Source organism: Cydia strobilella, chromosome 23 (genome assembly GCF_947568885.1).
Source record: "Cydia strobilella chromosome 23, ilCydStro3.1, whole genome shotgun sequence".
Lineage (NCBI taxonomy): Eukaryota > Metazoa > Arthropoda > Insecta > Lepidoptera > Tortricidae > Cydia > Cydia strobilella.
Window position 1 is genome coordinate 10,445,332 of NC_086063.1, and position 18,849 is coordinate 10,464,180.

The following is an 18,849-nucleotide window of genomic DNA, read 5'->3' on the forward strand; positions in this document are numbered from 1 at the left end:
AAGGTCAGGTAAAAATTGACATGAGACAGTGACAACATTTGAAAGAGCATTAGCTATGGACAACATTAGAAATAAATGTGTGTCATGAGGGATCGTGCTACGAGTAGGTCCACAAATTTGTCTAAGCTAAACAATCTGCCTAAAATTATCAAGTATGTAATTTAATCATGACCTCATGCGAAATGTATTTGATATAATTTTTAAAGTTACTAATGTATAAATACAGTGTGTCACAAGGAAGCGACATAGGTCCTTTACTTTTTCTTGTTAATAAGGCCTATGTCCCATCGGTAATGATAACATTGTTTATTATAAAAACCTAGAGTACCTACTGCATTAAAGGAGCCGGTTCAGTTTATAAAAGTGGCGGCGCACAGCTTTGTATATCGAAATACAATTTACGTAACTCCACTAGACTTATAGTAGTAGTAGTAGTAGTAGTAGTAGTAGTAGTAAACTCTTTATTGTACAAATATACACATTAAAAATTACATGGTACAAATAATAAGACTAATAATAATAAGACTTATCGTTATTTGAGGCATTGTTTTTAGCTACAGTTGTGTATATTTTCTGATTTTTCTGGTTTGGTGGTTGACAGTCGCCTTCCAAATTCGAAGTCGAGCTATGCTAATTGATCTTTTTTCAATCAGGGCCAAGGCTCTTTTATTCTCAATATCCATCCCTTCAATAACCTTTTGCTTCTAAACTGGTATTTTAAAAATTTCACAGATGTTTGACTAGTTTAGTTAAATGCTGTTAAACCACCATTAAATATTCCTACTGTTAGCCAAACTGAAACACTACAGAAGATCCCTTTCATGAATTTCTGCGTAAGGTTCTCCACAGCATTTCCTCTCAAATATAGCCTCTATTTAATATCTTTAAGGTTTAAAATGGCTTGTTCCGATATGTTTGTGTAGGGGGTCAGGTTACGCCCACACGTCTAGACTAGGGTAGAAATGGCTGTTTGTGCTGCGGCGTCGCTTACGTTTTGATTGTCAAATGCAAGGTAATCTGAATAATAGAATAGTTGCATTTTGTAATTCACATTGCCATTTTCCAATGAGTTTGTCAAATCAAAAAATGAATTACTTTTTGTGAATGTAAAACAAGGGATGACAGGATTTCAATTTAACACAATAAGTGGACTTGTAACTCAACCAGGGTCGGAATTAGGGTATTATATTGACGAAGCTTTTACTACATTTTTGACTTCGAAAAACGGTCCATATGACTGACACTTACTTACCTGACAAATATCTCTGAAAGTTATCCCTTTTCTATAAATATACCCCACCCGCATCTTAGATTAATGTCCTATACACCATTTTCCGCTATTAAAAAAAGTTGTGATTGGTCAGTAAAATATCTAGTAGTAGTAGTAAATCACTTTATTGTACAAAACAAAAATTGTTAACATGAAATTCATATAAATTTAGGTACAAAGGCGAGCTTATCCCTATAAGGGATTTCTTCCAGCTAACCTTAGAGTAAATGAGTGGAAAATTCGAATTAGATAGATAGACAAACTTACAGAACGTACAATAATATTTAAAAAGGAAAACTACAATATTAACGTCTACGAATAACTAAAATACATCAATAGCATTATGCAATAAAATAAATATGTACTAGCATACATAAATATATAGTACTAAATAAATATTAAATAAAAATATATATATATAAAAAATTTACATTAATTGTATAAAACAAAATTAAGACTACTTATAAAATAAAACGATTAAAACTAAACCTACCTAAAAAAAAAAAAACCCTATAACAAACTATTATATATATATATATATTAGCACTCAACCAAATCACAGTTCGTGGGAAAGCCAAAGCTTTTTCAGATTTTTTTAATATTTAATTGGCTAACATAAAATTCTATACGTCAAACCTCTGGCGCGGCATTACAATACTTGGCGTTGTCAAGCTGTGCGCAGTACAGTAGAGTCGCTTAGGCGTCTATGAAATTTTCTATAGAATGTGATACGTTTTCATTGTAATTTAGTGCAGAAAAAACATATGAATGGTTCCTGCGCACGTCTCAACTGTCGACCTTGCTCTGAGTGTTTGTTTTGTGAATCGGAACGTTACGACCTATTTTACGTCTGCCATGCCCGCTCTACGAGCTTCTGGTTTGAGCTTGTTGGTTTTTGTGATTTTAAAAATAATCGCTAACTTCATTCTGCAAACTTACCCTGCTAGAAAAGGAATCCTTTCTGAAGAAAACTCAATATTTACTATGATGCGTCGTTTTTACTTGCAATTCATGGTTAAGTTAAACCAAAGATAGATATAACTCCGTAATAGATGGATACAGTCTAAGGAAAAAACGTGCCTCGAAAATCAAGAAAATTTGATTCTCGTTCAGAGGGCGCTACTAGCTTTGACCTACTGTCGTATAGATAGCGTTGACGGTTTCGTTTGTTATTTAACAATTTTAACGCATATCAGTGAAAGAACATGGGTCAAAATCATAAAAATAATTAATGCAAATAAAAAAAATCATTTATCCATATTTAAATACATTTTATCGTATTTATATAAATCTTCATTTTTAGTTTTAAAGTGTGTCGACAGATGGCAGTGAATTTACTGGGGTTACAAAATTTACTATGACAGTACCGCTCTAGTATAAGTTACTCTATGGCTAAACGAATTATTTCTAATGGCAACAATTATATTACTCTTATTTCAACTTTTTGGAAAATTACTCTACTTACCTATCAGAGTCACTATCAGAATCATTTATTTACTTATTGCATTGTATTAGTTAAATTATGACTTATTTTTGTAAAATAATTCTTTCCAAATTAACTACCTTTTTTACTTCTATTATCTTCTGTTTAACGGTTTCTATGACTTTACTATTATAAAATTTGCACAAAATATAATAATTCCAAATTATATTATCTACGATGGCCAAACAGGGACAAATATTGCAGAGAGACATCTATTTTTACTTTGATCTGCGATAAGCTTGTTTATGTTCAGCTTCTCCGAAATATTCCTTTATTCCCTTTCCATGCCGGCATGGTCTGCCCTTGTCCCATTTAGTTAGGGTCGCAGCATGTGTCTACGCGACCTTTGACACAGGTTAAAATACAATTGACACTGGACAATTAGGACTGTTTAGACGTTTACTAATTATGAATGTTAAGTGCGATTCTAATTAGATTTACAAGCGCGGTGTTGAAAGCGACATTAAAACTTTTTTTTTTAGTTATAAAGATATAAACATAAGGAATATTGGAATAAATCTCTAATTCCGTTTTGTTCATAATAACTTTCCATCATTACCTACAGGGGTAAAACAATAATCTCAGATCTTTAAGCAACTAGGCTGCCTTTCCACCAGAAATGTGTAAAGATACGTAGCGAGGGATGAGTTTGGTCAGAACAACTGTTTTCATGTTGGCTGTCAGCCAAATTATCTGAATGTTTGTATGCCGTCAAGTGCACTGGGTCGCGATTTGTGTTCGCATAAATATTTTTAAATTATATATATATTACACAATAACATGTGATTTTCGTGTATACTACTAAAGATCCTTATATTTCCTTTTCGGCAATCGGTTATAAATTATAACTTAGTGATCCGGGCTTTAAATAGGAATTTATTAACAAAATGGGTTCAGTAAATAGTTTCGATATTGTGGTTTTCAAAACATATTTAAAAAAGCTTCAGTCGAACACTTCAATGATTAGCCAACTAACTTTTTCGTTCATAGGGGAAACTGGGCCCTGTGCCATCAAGGAAGTAGGATAAAATGTTCATGCCAATTTTGAAAAATACTACGAACAGAGATTAAAGCGAACCCGTCTAGCGGGTCGCTGGCAATGAAATTGTTAAAAAGTTTATGTACTAATAGCTAGAGTCGGCAGCAAAAGTTGCTGATCAGGCTGTGTTCAAAATAAACTGAACACGACTTTGTTGTTTAAAGGTTAGGAGCATGTGCAACAAACGATATAATTTTACTATACCAGTAAATCCGCCTGTTAAAACTAGTTCCGCAATTTCGTTGGCATGCAGCCCAACTATTGGTCAGTCCGATAACTAGCTCTAAACTCATTTTAATAAAGACTCATCAGGCGTTCTCTTCCACCCAAATGTCGGTTCTATGTCCATGGATAAAGGCGTATATTTCTATGAATGTAAATGTAAAGATTCGATTTTTTAAAGTGAATATCCAAACTCATTACCATAAACTGAACCGACATGTTCGTACACACGAATATCTGGTCTATCTCCATTGAGTAAGGTGTATATTTATATGTACGTAAATGTGAGGATATATTGTTTTGAAGTGGGTAATGTCAAGTGCAAGCCATGCACGTGATTTAGACATTCATATTGTAAATTTGTTTTGTTTATGTTACCAATCGACAGGCGTGGTTTTATGCAACGCAATATATTGCATAGTTTATGTTTATGTTTATGAATTTGATATAAACTTATTTAAAAAAAAACTAGCAGACTACCTTTTTTTTAATTTTGAAAGGTATCAGGGACGGTCATTGTCGTATGGGGGCCGGATAACACTTTGTATAGAAGGAGCATTTTGAATCGTCTATTAAAAACTGACCCTTTTTTCGCAAACTGTTGCGCTTTCACACTATTTCGCTTACCAAGTCCTTGTAGTTAGCTTATAGGCGTTTTCAGATTTTAATAATTAGATCCATACCAGATCCAGATCTAATTATTAAAATCCGAATACGCCTGTTAGACGGACCAACTTTTTTTGAGTAACATGGTGCCAAAACTGAAATCACGAAAACAAACATGTTTGTTCTAAAGACTTCGAAATTGAAATATATGAAGCGTTAATAATGTTTGCACATCGAACAAACAACCATTAAAGAATGTTTCTTTTCTTATACAAAAAAAATGTTAAAGCAGTAAACATAATAAATACAAACGAACATGGAATGAGAAAAATTAAAGAAATCGTTTAAAAGGAAACAAATAAAGGAAAAGATGTTTTCCAGCGTTGTTTCGTAGAGAATTCCGGTAACCTAAAATTCTTGGAATGTAATATTTTTTTGTATTACCGAATAATTAAATAACAGCTGAAACAAGAGTCAAGTCCTTCATCATTCATGCAAAATATCGGTTTCTTAGCATTATCAGAAGTGTTAAATAGCGTCACGTACCCGACACTTCTCAAATGCCCCAATGCCATAAAATCGGGAATTTCAGAGTTGTTTCAGCTCCCGACGCAAAAAGAGAGTACGTTTGACGCCAATGTCTGTCTGTCCATGGCATCGTAGCTCTCAAACGGCGGCAGCTAGTTAGTGCGCTCGATCCAGTAGTTTGAAGAGTTTCAGCTGTTTTCAAAAATGATGTAAGGCATTTTTAGCATAAATAATAATAATATTAAAAATATTTATTCCAGATAACATTGATCCATAGGTATAATTCACATTTTACATTTGCAATAAAATTTTAAAATAAATAAAATTAGGTGTGAAACATAAAGATCCATTAAAATTAAATTGGCTCAGCATTTGGTAATTGGTAATTGATAGAATGTAAAAGACCTTGAAAATTAATTGATGGGTAATAATAAAATTCATTGATTATTAAAAATATTAAAATTAAAAACAATAAAATTGAAATTAGAATATATGTGCAGTCAAATTTAGTTAAAATGTCAAAACTTAAAACTAAAAAATCAATAAAATAGGTATAAAATATTAAGATCCATGACTAGACATTAAAATTAAATTAACTGGGCATTTGATAAATGATAAAAAATGCAATTAATAATTATAAAATTCACAGATTATTAAGATTAAAATTAAAAATTAAAGTTAAACACTCTACAGGTATGCGCAGTCAAGTTTAGTTAGAATGTCAGGACTTTACTATTCTTAAGTTATGATAATGTGGGAACATGGCATAAAAAGGATTAATTATTTACGTAGGGGTTTTTGTTAATTTTAAATTTAATAGTTATTCTGGACAACTAACCGTAACAATTTTATTGCAACGAACGCGAAAAAGTTGATGCACCCACGTACTATAGGCTAGATGATAAATTTTAATTAATGGTATCAATCAATCAGGTTTATTTTTAGAATCAAATGTCTATAATAATATGGGACCCATTGCAGCAATACAAAAGTCAGAAATGATAGTCAAAGTACGACAGTCGTACTTCACTCGCGAAACGCAAAACGATAAGTGAACGTGACGTCAAGTTCACTGAGAGCCCATTTTGAATGTATGGACAAAATAAGAAAATTGCGTTTTTGTCGGTGAAATATTGCGTTTATGTATATAGTTTCTGTACAATATTTTTTTGGATAAAATGTAAGGATTCGAATGGTACAGTCGCCATCAGATATATCGGAGCGGCCGAGGTGCTCACAAATATCTGAACACGCCTCTATTGTCAAGGCGTTAGAGTGCGTGTTCAGATATTGTGAACACCTTGGCCGCTCCGATATATCTGATGGCGACTGTACTCTTACTTTTTTCCTTTTTGAAAGTTGAAAAATTACTTAAATTTTGAAACTTCAAGTCCTGTATTTTTGTTTTATTTCCATATATTATTTTAATATCTGCATTATTGTGATAAATTGCTCATTTGCTATGTTACTAGATTTTGTTATAAAATTCAACGTGTCATCATCCATATTAATAACATAATAAAATGCAGTAGCGTAGTAACGTTATGCAGACATACATACATATGTGGTATTTGTTGTGGAATTTCCTGCATCCCACTACAATTCACTAGATCAAAGCATTGCAGCGCTGGTATTCAGGCATAAATTTACTAGAATAACGAAATTAGAACATGAGTATAAACACGTCAAAGGGTAAATTAAAATTATTTGTTGCTCTTCTGTTGGTGGTTTGTTCAAACAGTACCTATGCTATATATATACAATAGTTTGTGCAGTTAGCAGTAAAAGCAGGTAGTCATTTAGTCAGCGACTAAATATATATATATATATATATATATATATATATATATATATATATATATATATGTATATAGATAAAAGAACTGTTAGTACATTTTTGACTTCAAGAACGCTCTAAATGACTGCCATTTATTTGACACACGACACACACCACTGTGTGTTCTCACAGGGTTCTTTCATCATTGCCGAGAATTATATTGCCAAATGTCATTTCGCAACCAATTATTCGCATAGCAGTTAACCTAACACGCTCCTCCTCGCTTCGCTCGTCGTCGCACCTATCTACTCTGTCAAAACGACTAGGCGTTAGTAGTATAAATAGTTTGCCAATTGAATTATTTGGCGAATGAAATGAAAAATTCCAAATGTCATAATATTAATCTACTTAAAATAGTGGGGGGTAATATTGTATTTGTGAAGTAATTTAGTTTTACTTATTTTTAGGTTTATTTTATTTATATTAAGTAATAAGTAATTTGTATGTTTAATTGTTACTTTTCTATCTGTTATTCATAATTTGTCTTTATAAAATGTACCTACGTTATGTTATAAATAAAATAATAAATAAATCTTAAAATAATTCAACCAAAATGTTACCATAATGAAAATTTGCCGAATGTTGGTTGCCAAAGTAAACCATCTGCGAAATGTTGGTTGGCAATTGAGATTCGAACAATAAAACTTCGGCGTAAAGGCAGAACACCCACTGACAGTTATTCCTTCTCTAAAAAAGTTGTGATTGATCACTAAACGTTATGATTGGCTAAAATAAAATTTCACATGTCAAACATTTAGCGTAGCACCACATTCGTATGTGACACTGTAAAGCTGAGTACAATTGAGTCGCTTGCGGTAGGGTTTGCACGACGGATCCGAAATGTATGGGAAGATCCGGATAATTTCATACATTTCGGATCCGGATTGCAAACCCGCTCGCGGCACAATACACGTGGGATCATTTTTGAGCTCAAGAGAGGCTTCTATAGTTGCCAAGACGGGATTATATACTAAACAGTAATGGTAATGATAATTAAATACCCCACGAAGGTTAACCTAAGCTGTCATCTTTATGTGTATTTTTATAGCTCATAAACAACGCACCGTCATGACTGTCAATTATTATTGACGTGCGTTATCGCGATCAATACTAAGGGCGCGTACTGACCTTAGCAAGTATGTGCGCTGGGTTGATCAAGGTGCAATCAAATAACTATACGACATTGACTACTGTGAGTAGTGTGACCACCACCCTAACAGCATTTATACGTCATAATGACGCCAGAATTACGTCATTATGACGTCGATGACGTCACTTTGCCACCTGAGCAGTTTGCCACTGACATAAACCGACGACCGGTCTGGCCTAGTGGGTAGTGACCCCGCCTGTGGAGCCGATGGTCCTGGGTTCAAATCCCGGTAAGGGCATTTATTTGTGTGATGAGCGCAGATATTTGTTCCTGAGTCATGGGTGTTTTCTATATATTTAAGTATTTATATATATTATATATATCGTTGTCTGAGTACCCATAACACAAGCCTCCTTGGGCTTACCGTGGGACTTAGTCAATCTGTGTATGTCCTGTAATATTTTTTTTTTTATTTATTTATAAACGCTACCGAGAACGTACGAACGTACTTTCTATGCATCTCTCTCGTACTCGCACATTAGTGCGAGCGAAATGTATAAAAAGTAAATTACGTAGACGTTAGCGTATATGTCAAATTTGACACTGTCAGTGACTCATGGTACGGGAACTTAATTCGTATTGCCAAAATGTCATCTCGCTCGAATCTGTCTAACAGGGGAAGTACTTTTTTTTTTTTCATAATTAAGAGCATGGCTCTTGTCGGTGGAGTATGCGCCAGTTTTCTCGGTCCTCGGCCAGGTTCTTTAGGTCCCTGTAAGACACGACATTTGCTTTCGCTTTCAGTTGTTGTGTGAAGTACTTTTACCGTACTGAAAATCAAAGGAGGCATCAATATCATCGTAACCTGTTATTAAAATCGGAATACGCCTGTAAGTCAAAAGTGACCTTTCTTCAACAAAAAAGTACAGGTGCATTCTAATTTTAATAAGAGGATGTGCATTAGATTTGGATTACACAGGTTGATTTTGTTATAATTATTATTTTGCATGCCTATTGTGGCGTAATATGCACTCAAACTCAAAAATTATTTTTTATTTACATACAAGATATATACAGTGGTACTACGTAAACGAAATTAATAACTAGCTTAAATCTAAAATAGGCCCTTGAGGCATTGTACCAAGGATGCTGGCGGCATTTCCCCGCTGTATCGCAATGCTGATACGTTGTGCGAGAAAGCCGCCAGCTCTTCGGTCACCAGTTACGTCAACCAGACCTAAAAAGACAAAATTATTTATTTCAAGTAGGCTTAAAAATAAGCACTTTTGACAAGTCATATAGTCATAATCAAGAGAAAATAAAATATAACAAACATTCACTGAATTAAATAAAATTTTAAACAAATACAATTGGTAACAATTAATAAATTAATAAATCATGAATTTGTACCACACTGACATGAATATTGTATCTATGTATATTAGCAAAAAAAAAATTGAATTAAATTGAATCACCGACCAAACTCAGAGGCGTGAATATGTAGGTCATACTGAACAACTTTTACTATGGGGCCAACCCCGAAATCGTGAAAAAAAAATCTGCTGTGCTATAGAAAACATTGACTGATTCACCGTAATGTATGAGACAGCAGATTTTTTTTCGCTATTTCGGGGTGTGCCCTATAGTTAAAGAGTATGACCTCACCCCTCACGAGTTTGGTCACTTTGGTCAGAGATAACAAAATCACCATGTGTATGCGTCAGATCTGTCAGTGTCAAAAGTGACATTTCTTCAACCAAAAACGTCACTTTTGACACTGGCAGATCAGATCCATATCTAATCTAAATCTAATTCACATGCCCTTATTAATTAGTATACGCCTGCAGCGGTATCATGGTTGCATTTTTATCACCTGTCATGCCATGCGTCATTTTCGCACTTACATATTTGTTAGAACGGGACAGGCATAGTGATAAAGAGCCGACCATCTTAGCCCTACTGGTTAGGATCGTAACCTGCTCGTAGACAGACCTTCTACGGCGATGCTACGAGGCGCTACTTGCTACGCCGCTAGCAGTAGCACCTTTCGTGTATAATCTGTCTTCTTTTTCTTCTTCTTCGTCGTTCCCTCATGACTGACGATCATGACCAAGAACTATATCCCTCCATTTAACGCGATCAAGGGCTGCCCTCTGCATGGAACCACATGCTTGTCTAATGGAATCCGACCATCTTGCCGGGGCTCTTCCTCTAGCGCGCTTGCCTTCAACTTGCCCCAGTATGATGTCACGTTCGAGGCTGTGGTGTGGCGATCGCATTATGTGCCCAAAGAATCTGATTGCCCTCTCCTGGCAGATTGTTGTTGTTCTTTGCTCACTCGTGAATAAAATTCCACTCGTCGGAAATCATACACTTTCCGCACTTGTTGCATAAATAGCTAAACTATAACACTTATCACGAGTATTTTTTATTACGAGTATATAATTTAAATCTTTTATTATTTCTACCTACGCGTTTTTTTACTTGGAGTCTGTGAACGTGCTATAATTACCTATAGAAACCAATTTATTACTGAGCTTTTAGCGTGTGAAATGGGACGATAGAATTTTCCTAATGGAATTACACCCTTAGGTTTCATTAAATGCGATACATTTAAATAATGATAGCAATATTTTCTTCTTCATTGGTGTGAATATTATTTTATAAATGCCATTTACAAAAGGAATGGAAAACATATTTAAATATAGGGTATTTAGAAATGCGATAACGTTATTACTTATTTATTTTAAATTGCTAGTATTACTTACACTACCTACAGCATTATTTTGCGCAAAATTTTATAGGTATGGAAAATTGGTCGCTCTATAATATGTTAGATATTTTTGCATCCTTCTTTAACCAAGATATTATTGCTCGTAACTGCATTTGACAGTTTTACATCCGCACCATTTTCAAAAATTAATATCAGTAATTTACGAACCACTTTTTTTTAATGTTAGTTTTAAAAGCTCATCTTCACCTTCAAAAAGGTTGAATTCGTCTCGTGAGATGAAAACGCAAATTGAACCATTAAATGCAGACGTGAAATGCGAATGATAGTCTTAATTATTGCGCTATAGTGTAACCAACGATCATTTCTTACGGCCCGATTCAAAGTGACGTTATTGTTTGAAGAAACGTCACTTTTGACATTGACATATCTGATCCATATCGTGTCTATCTAATGGGGTTGGCCGGTCGAAGTGTTTAGCAGATGGCGCCAGCATAGCTTGCCCTGTCAATCCCTAGAATTGTGTCAAATTTTTGTTTTTTAATGCTCTGGATGCCAGCCTTTTAAGCCAAATCTCATAGAAAAAAGGGGCAAGCTATGATGGCGCCATCTATGCAAACCTTTGACAGTTGCCAACCCCATTTTTGAGGTATCCTAAAGTTCGAATCAGGCCGTTAGTTATTGTTGCGGAGACTGATTAGACATTTACCTAAACTACAGGCACCATAGACATAGTATAGTAGTTATAGACATGAAACCGAGCGACCAGGGGTAAGAAAAGACATATTCACGTATTGACAGGTTAATGTATGGCAGCATAATCCTTTTTCTCTTTCACTCTTATAAATTTCGGTATTTCGCCATCGCCTCCTACATATGCTGCCATAACCCGACCATGAAAAAAAAAACCCGGTCGGTGATAAGGACAAAGTATGGCACTATTTTCTCTTTCCTCTTATAGGAATCGCAATAAGACTATCTTTCTCTATCAAAGAGTGTCAGGCCCTTGACAGACACAATAGGACACACGTCAAAGTGCCAACATAGCGATAAACGTCATCGTCAAAGTAGTTTTACTTTAAAAAAATTTTTTTTTTTACTAATTCAAAAAAATCAATGAATTACAAAATCTACTCTCAGACTTAGCCTAATCTACACTAATAGATTAAGCTTGAGAAATATAATATATAATATGATGCTTAACTTAAATATTCAGGCAGTGCTTTTTTAACATTATTTTAATTTTATGGGGTACTTCAATCGCGCGTCAAGATTACACGCACACTTTTTTTTTACTGAATTTTTTTACTGTATTCTGAAGTCATGTTCATTTAATATTTACATAACATCCCCCAAATGTCGTCGACCTTGATACATCTAACCCTACCGCACCGCTTTGATCTCACGGTGGCTGCTCGGCCGTGGAAGGGTTAAGCGCAATGAACCTTTAAACGTTATTAATTTTTTATCACGGTCAATAAGGCTTGAGGGGAGGGTTGTGTAGGTTTTTAAAATGTGCATGTTTGTAATATAAAACAGGCCAAGTGCGAGTCGGACTCGCGCACCGAGGCCGGACTTCTTAGTATTTGTTGTTATTCAATTTAATTCAATTTATTTATTTAAGACAACACTGGCCCATAACGGTTAGTAACAATTAAGATTAAAAACTAAGTGTTAGTGGAACACAAAAAACAGAAAGCGACAAAACAAAAACAGACAGCAATAAAATTCTTACAACTATCACATAATAGCGGTTATGACACATTCAAAATGCCGCATTATAGGTGAGTCGTATCGGCCCGCAACAGTGGTCAGGATGGGGTTGGAGCTGGCTTGCACTCTGCAGAGCAACGAGGCAACTCCTTGCGTATTATAGCGGCAACAGAAATACATCATCTGTGAAAATTTCAACTGTCTAGCTATCACGGTTCATGAGATACAGCCTGGTGACAGACAGACAGACGGACAGACCGACAGACTGACAGCGGAGTCTTAGTAATAGGGTCCTGTTTTTACCCTATGGGTACGGAACCCTAAAAAGGGAAGTTAAATCAAGCAGGAATAGTAGGTACAATCGCCCACACTGTTAACTGTCCAACGGCGAAACTTATTACAAAAGGCATACTGATGTTGCAGGCGTCCATAGGCTACGGTGACTGCTTACCATCAGGCGGGCCGTATGCTTGTTTGCCACCGGCGTGGCATTAAAAACAATCGGAACAGAGTTGCATTTCTTGCGTTATGACCGAAATCAAACCAAAATAAATTCAAACATTGGGTCCCTTTGTTTGACATAATATTGAGTCATAATGTAATGATTGTCATATTGTCATTAGTCATAATTCTGAAACCGTTAACTTTTCAAGATTTTCCTCGGGTTATCCTATAGATAGGTTAGGATAGGTTAGGTTTGTTTTATGGCAATCCTGAAAAGTTACGCGTTTCTGGAAATACCAAACTATGACTAATGATAATGACAATTATTACATTATGACTTTCAATAATTATGTCAAACAAAGACCCATTTAAACATATATCTTACACTGTTATTCAACTGCTGATTATTCTTGTATGATGAGCCTTAGCAAAAAACCCATTTTGTTATTGGTTTCTGTGGGCCCCACCTATTAATAACTGCATACGAACATCAGATAATAAAAGTCGTGTTGTATCGGAAGCTATCGTATATTTTCATACAGGCTTTTACTGCCGACCTTACACTGTTTGTGTGTGTTATCGATGTTTGTACATAGTATGTACCTATTTACATCATACATATATCTTGCGCTAACACCAACACAATGAACTTACTAACCTTGTCTTTAAAAAAAATGAACTTATAACCAAAATGTTTCTACAAAACCGACATTAGCAAACATTGAAAATGTCTCAATTTCAAAAATTCCTTTAACATTAAAACTCCGCGCTCCGCCTGCCGAAGACATCGGCGAAATGTAATAAGCGTAATGGGAGTCCATTTGTCCCGGAGTTTTGGGGCCTGATTGCCAGATTACGGACCGGCTCATCCCGTGATTGATAATCGAGGCGTTAGAGTCGTTAGACTCTGCTGTAATCTGACCTTTAGATGACCTATCATAATTGTTAATATTGTCTTCGGTTACCGCGACAGTTACAAATGAAATAAAACTATGAAATCGGATTATATCGCGTATATTGAATTTATACATTCCGACGTTTCGAACACTTTACAGCGTTCGTGAACAACGGGTGGTAACGCGCGGTTGACGGGTTAGAGCCGGTGTAACTTTATCTCGTATATCTTTACTTGAAAATAGTTGTAATGTATAACTAGCCTTATGAACCGATTTTGCATTTACGAGCCTTAAAGTTTGTAGTTTATTATGGTTCTTTATTTTTGTATGTGGGTAGTTATTCCTCTCATCACGTCATCAGTCACCCGTTGACCACGAACGCTGTAAAGGATTCGAAACGTCGGGATGTAGCATAAAATTCATAAATTCATTATACGCGATATAATCCGATTTCACAGTTTTATTTTATCATAATTGTTGTTGAAACTTATCTACTACTCTTTTAACTACAGTACGTTGTGTAATAGCTTATGATTATGACGCGTTCTTAGATACTTTAACAATGATTTCTATGTCAGACAATGTCAGTGCGTCGCGTTCCACAGATACAAGTCGTTAGAATCGGACCAAGCTCTGCATAACAATTGTAATGAATTGTGATAAGTGTAACTGCGTCGAAACATCGGGAGTTCAAAAACAATACGAAAGGTAATCACGGTCCATATCCCGGTCAATATAAGTCTAGTGAAACTAACCGTGAATCATTAATTTAGTTTAGTTTATTTCTTTCATAATGATAAATTACAATATAAATTATTCTTACGCTAATCTATATGAATTTATATTATGATCGTCAATTACTCGGCATTCAAAACTCTAATTGTAATGATTAATGACAGTGTAGGAATGTCATCATAATTAGCTCCATGCATGAATTTATTTTTATTTTTGGATTCATAATTTTTATCGTTGGAACACCGGAAATGATAAAAATACTTTTGTAAACCTTAACATTATTTTATTAAAAAATATTTAAAATGTTGAAATTTTTTGAAACGCTCATAATTTTTGACGCGAATTCGACAGAGCGTGATGACGTCACACGTTGGGCGGCCCAACTGACGTTTGCTACTAATGACACTAATCTGTCGAACGCGTGACTTCACGTGGCGTTTCGAGCGTTTCGCTCACTAGCTTTTCGCGGGCAAATTATTGTACTTTTTATTTATAATTTTAAGTAATTAAATGGTACTTTAAAAACGGAAATGCATTTGTAACATGATATAACGGTAACAAACATCCGAATAAAACATATTTCGTTCAAATATAAACTTCATGCATGAGGCTAATTGTAATTTTTTCATGGAAATATGACATAATATAATGACACCCCGACACTTCGTTGCAGAGTTAGCTTGGACGGACTATAGTGTGTGTTTTGCGGTTTGAGTTTTGGTTTGACCTCTAGTGGCGCAGTCGGTAGGGATGGGTTCTAATCTATTTGGTATAATATAATTTGAACATTGAACATTTTTTGACAATCCAGAAATGACCACTTCGTGCAATATCTTAGTGTGTGACAAACTAGTCACCAAAATATGTGATGTTATTTAGTGTCCCAATTTTCAATTTTCCGGAGCCCAATATAAAGTTAAATAGAAGGAATCTCTAATGAGTTAAAGTGAAGTGTGAGTGTAAGTGCAGTGTCAATGAACAATGCGTGTGACGTGATGAGTTCGGCCGAGGACGGCGGCGTGCGTCGGCGTCGCAGCATCAAGAGACTCCTGCGCAGCCTCACGGCGGACAAGCTGCAGACAGGTGCCTTATTGTTATAGACTTAAGGTTCAGTTTTAAATGCAATCTAATCTACCATCTCATCAATATCGTCTATGTCGACATGGGTATATTTAGTATCAGTGCATTAAGTATAATGTCCTGAACACAAATATATGAGATGACAAGCGCGAAAGTGGTGGGGGTAGTTGTTGTGACGTCATACTCGGCAGTATAAACTTTTTTTTTTAACATACCACGTGGGGTATAAATGAAAGGGCTTTGTGAGTAGATCACCCTTGTAGCGACACTATCTCAGGCCCAAACAGAATCTTGTTAGTCTTCACTTATAGCAGGAAACTTGCATAATCACTACGAATTTGGGCGTATAAACAAATGTAATTTTTCGGTTGTTACTTAAGACATGGGCAAAACTTTTTAGGAATTAAAACCTTGAGGCAGAAAACTTTATAGCCGTAGTTACTTACCTTATCGGCATTGTTTCCCCTGTGACCTATGACTCCTATGAGCAAGATTAGTTTACCCCTGATTTAGAATTAATTCAAGCATTTAATACAAACCAAAGCACACAATCAGTTACCCCCATGGAATAGATGTTTTACACCCACAAGGGTTATTACTTCTAGATTCAGAACCGAATTAAAAAAATATATCTTACTAAACTCTTTAATTTTTTCTGTAAACAATTTTGTGTCAATTATGTACAGAATTAAGTGGCTAGTTTAACGAATTTTTGGTATTGGTTATATTTGCAGTGATTTACATATGATTTGTGAAATGAAAACTTTATAAGTAAAATAAAATAAAAACTAAATTCGAAACTTACACTCAATTGTTGGTTTAAGCTCCGAAAGCGACGTTGCAGTCTGAAATACTCGTATAAACTTAAACACGGAATATCTCTTCGAAAACTCAGAGCTTTAGGATTCTGGGCCTACTTATACCCAACATTGTATAGACTGAGTTTTAAGTATAAGTAACAGGATTTGTTAAATGTACAACTGAGAATAAACTCAGGTACACTATCTACATAAATATATCTTTGACTCATTTCAAAGTCATGGAGGTCCAAAAGAGACAAACATTTAGTGTTTCCAAAATGTACCCTGCTAGTTACTGGGGAGATTACACTGCCAGCCGGAACAATTGGATGAAATACCACTAGTATTTTAACGTCCGATTAGCTGTTGCGTGTGTTGGATATGAGTGAAAATACATATACTGGCGAATACCTAACGTACCTAATACTTGTTTTATGATTAGATAAGCAGTAATATTCGGCGCCGAGTCAAGAGCATTCATTTGAATCTCCCCATTCATAGTTGTGAGAGTTCGTGCCAGCAGTAAACATGCCAAAACACACTGTGTACACGTGCTGCCTTCATTGTATTAAAAAAGTCATTATTGACGATGTTCTTATCCTAAGCAAGGTATTTTCATAGATAACGTTATATGTATTTATTCGAATCCTTTTCCACTTTCCTAAACGACCTAATTATTTACGAGTAATTAACCCTGAAACTCTCAACCCTTCGAATAGCGACTAACTCTAATGAAAAGCTAACAGTTTAATATTGCCTACACACACAGACCATAGATTTGACTAGATGCCACAAGCACTTGAACCAAAGAAAAGCACCGAAGTAAATTTTAAATAAATTATTGTTGATTTATTGTCTACTTGTAATTAATAAATGTTTGGGGACATTCTTACCGAGACCCAAACTAAAGAAAGCTTGTACTAGGCGACGATACACGTAGGTACTTAATTAAAAGAAACGACCATAATCTAGGATAAACACACATTTGACTACCCTTACCGGGATTCGAACTTAGGACCTTCAGGGTCGTAGGCAGGGTCGCTAGCGACTTGGCTAGAAGGCCTGTTATTCAATATTGTTTTGGTAAAAGCATTTGTATGTAGTCTGACATGAAAAGAACTACGCATTAACTTAATATGATGACACTAAATAGCAGTATCATAGTATCTATTACTTCCTGATATGATATGAGTGGGAGTAATCTTATCAAGTGTATACAATGATCTATCAGTCCACGAAATGCTTTATCCTAAATTAGATTTATCCTATCTTATCACTGACTACGTATTAGATACATATTGGGTATAATATATATTTGAAAAGCTGCACGGTTTCAGGGGAATTTCCTTCCGCAAACGGTCCAGCTGAAGGATGAACTGTAGTGTAGGACTGTGTGTGTGTAGTGTGTGGTTTTTTTGAGGGATTTTTTAATGTTTATTATGGATTACTGTATTGTGCATTCAAGGAAAGGAGTGCTCAGGTTTTAAAAGTAAACTTATATTCGAGTGAAGAATGCAGCAGCTTTAAGTACTTTTGAATCTCGAAGTCCCGGTTTTCTAAAATCCCAAAAACCCTATGTCTCAGGGTCATAAATCGCGAAATATCCACGCGGTTTTTTCCATATTACGACATCTCGAGAGTCCTGCGGTTATAATTTATCGAAATGTCAGTTCGTAGTCACTCTGTCTCAGAATACTTCTACTAGGAAATTAAATTATTTTTGAGCGTGCCGAAACCCCTTAAGGAACTGCATATACCTGACAAAATTCGACCCATGTCGCGGTGACCTGGGTGGCCGAGCCTCTTTAGACTTCTGCCGCGAATGCAGTGGACGTTGGTTCGATTCTAGCTCCAGGCACTGGAGAGGACTTGATCACTTTTACTTTCCTTTAATTTGACATCTATTTCAGTCTGTCTCGGAATCCTGGAGTCGTAGAATTCTGGTGTTTTGTATTTCCGGAGTCTTATGTTTAACGTATAGACGTGTGTTGTTTGATACTGGCGCTTGTCGAAGTCGAATTTTATGATCATATTTTCGTAGTTCATCAAAGGCTGGTACAAATATTACCATTCGTTGGCGCTGCGCCAGGTGTCTTTTGTTTACAGATCAGGAATTTGTACGGATAACTAGCTTTTTAATAGCTTCGTTCCAGGGTTCCATACGATAAAATAAAAAATAAAAATTGATCGTAAAATTTAACTGAATCGGTGGATATTTAACAAAATTACTAACAAAGGGGAACTGGTATTCTAAATGGTCGTGCTCGGAAAAGTGGAAGGCGTAAGACCGCAGGCCCCCCACCAACTAGATGGTCCGACCAAGTTAAGAAGGCCACCTCAGACAAACTCCATCAAGCGGTGAGGGCTACGGGAGA

At 35.4% G+C, this 18,849-nt stretch overlaps 1 protein-coding gene across 1 annotated transcript in view; it reads left to right on the top strand.

The window, feature by feature from the left end:
• LOC134751717 (uncharacterized) overlaps positions 1–15,694 on the top strand; it is a 173,963-nt gene extending 158,269 nt beyond the window's left edge. Inside the window, exon 18 of the mRNA XM_063687162.1 lies at positions 15,564–15,694. Within this exon, the coding sequence (XP_063543232.1) occupies positions 15,564–15,694 (131 nt within the window). The remainder of the gene's footprint in view (positions 1–15,563) is intronic.
• Positions 15,695–18,849: the final 3,155 nt, after the last annotated feature.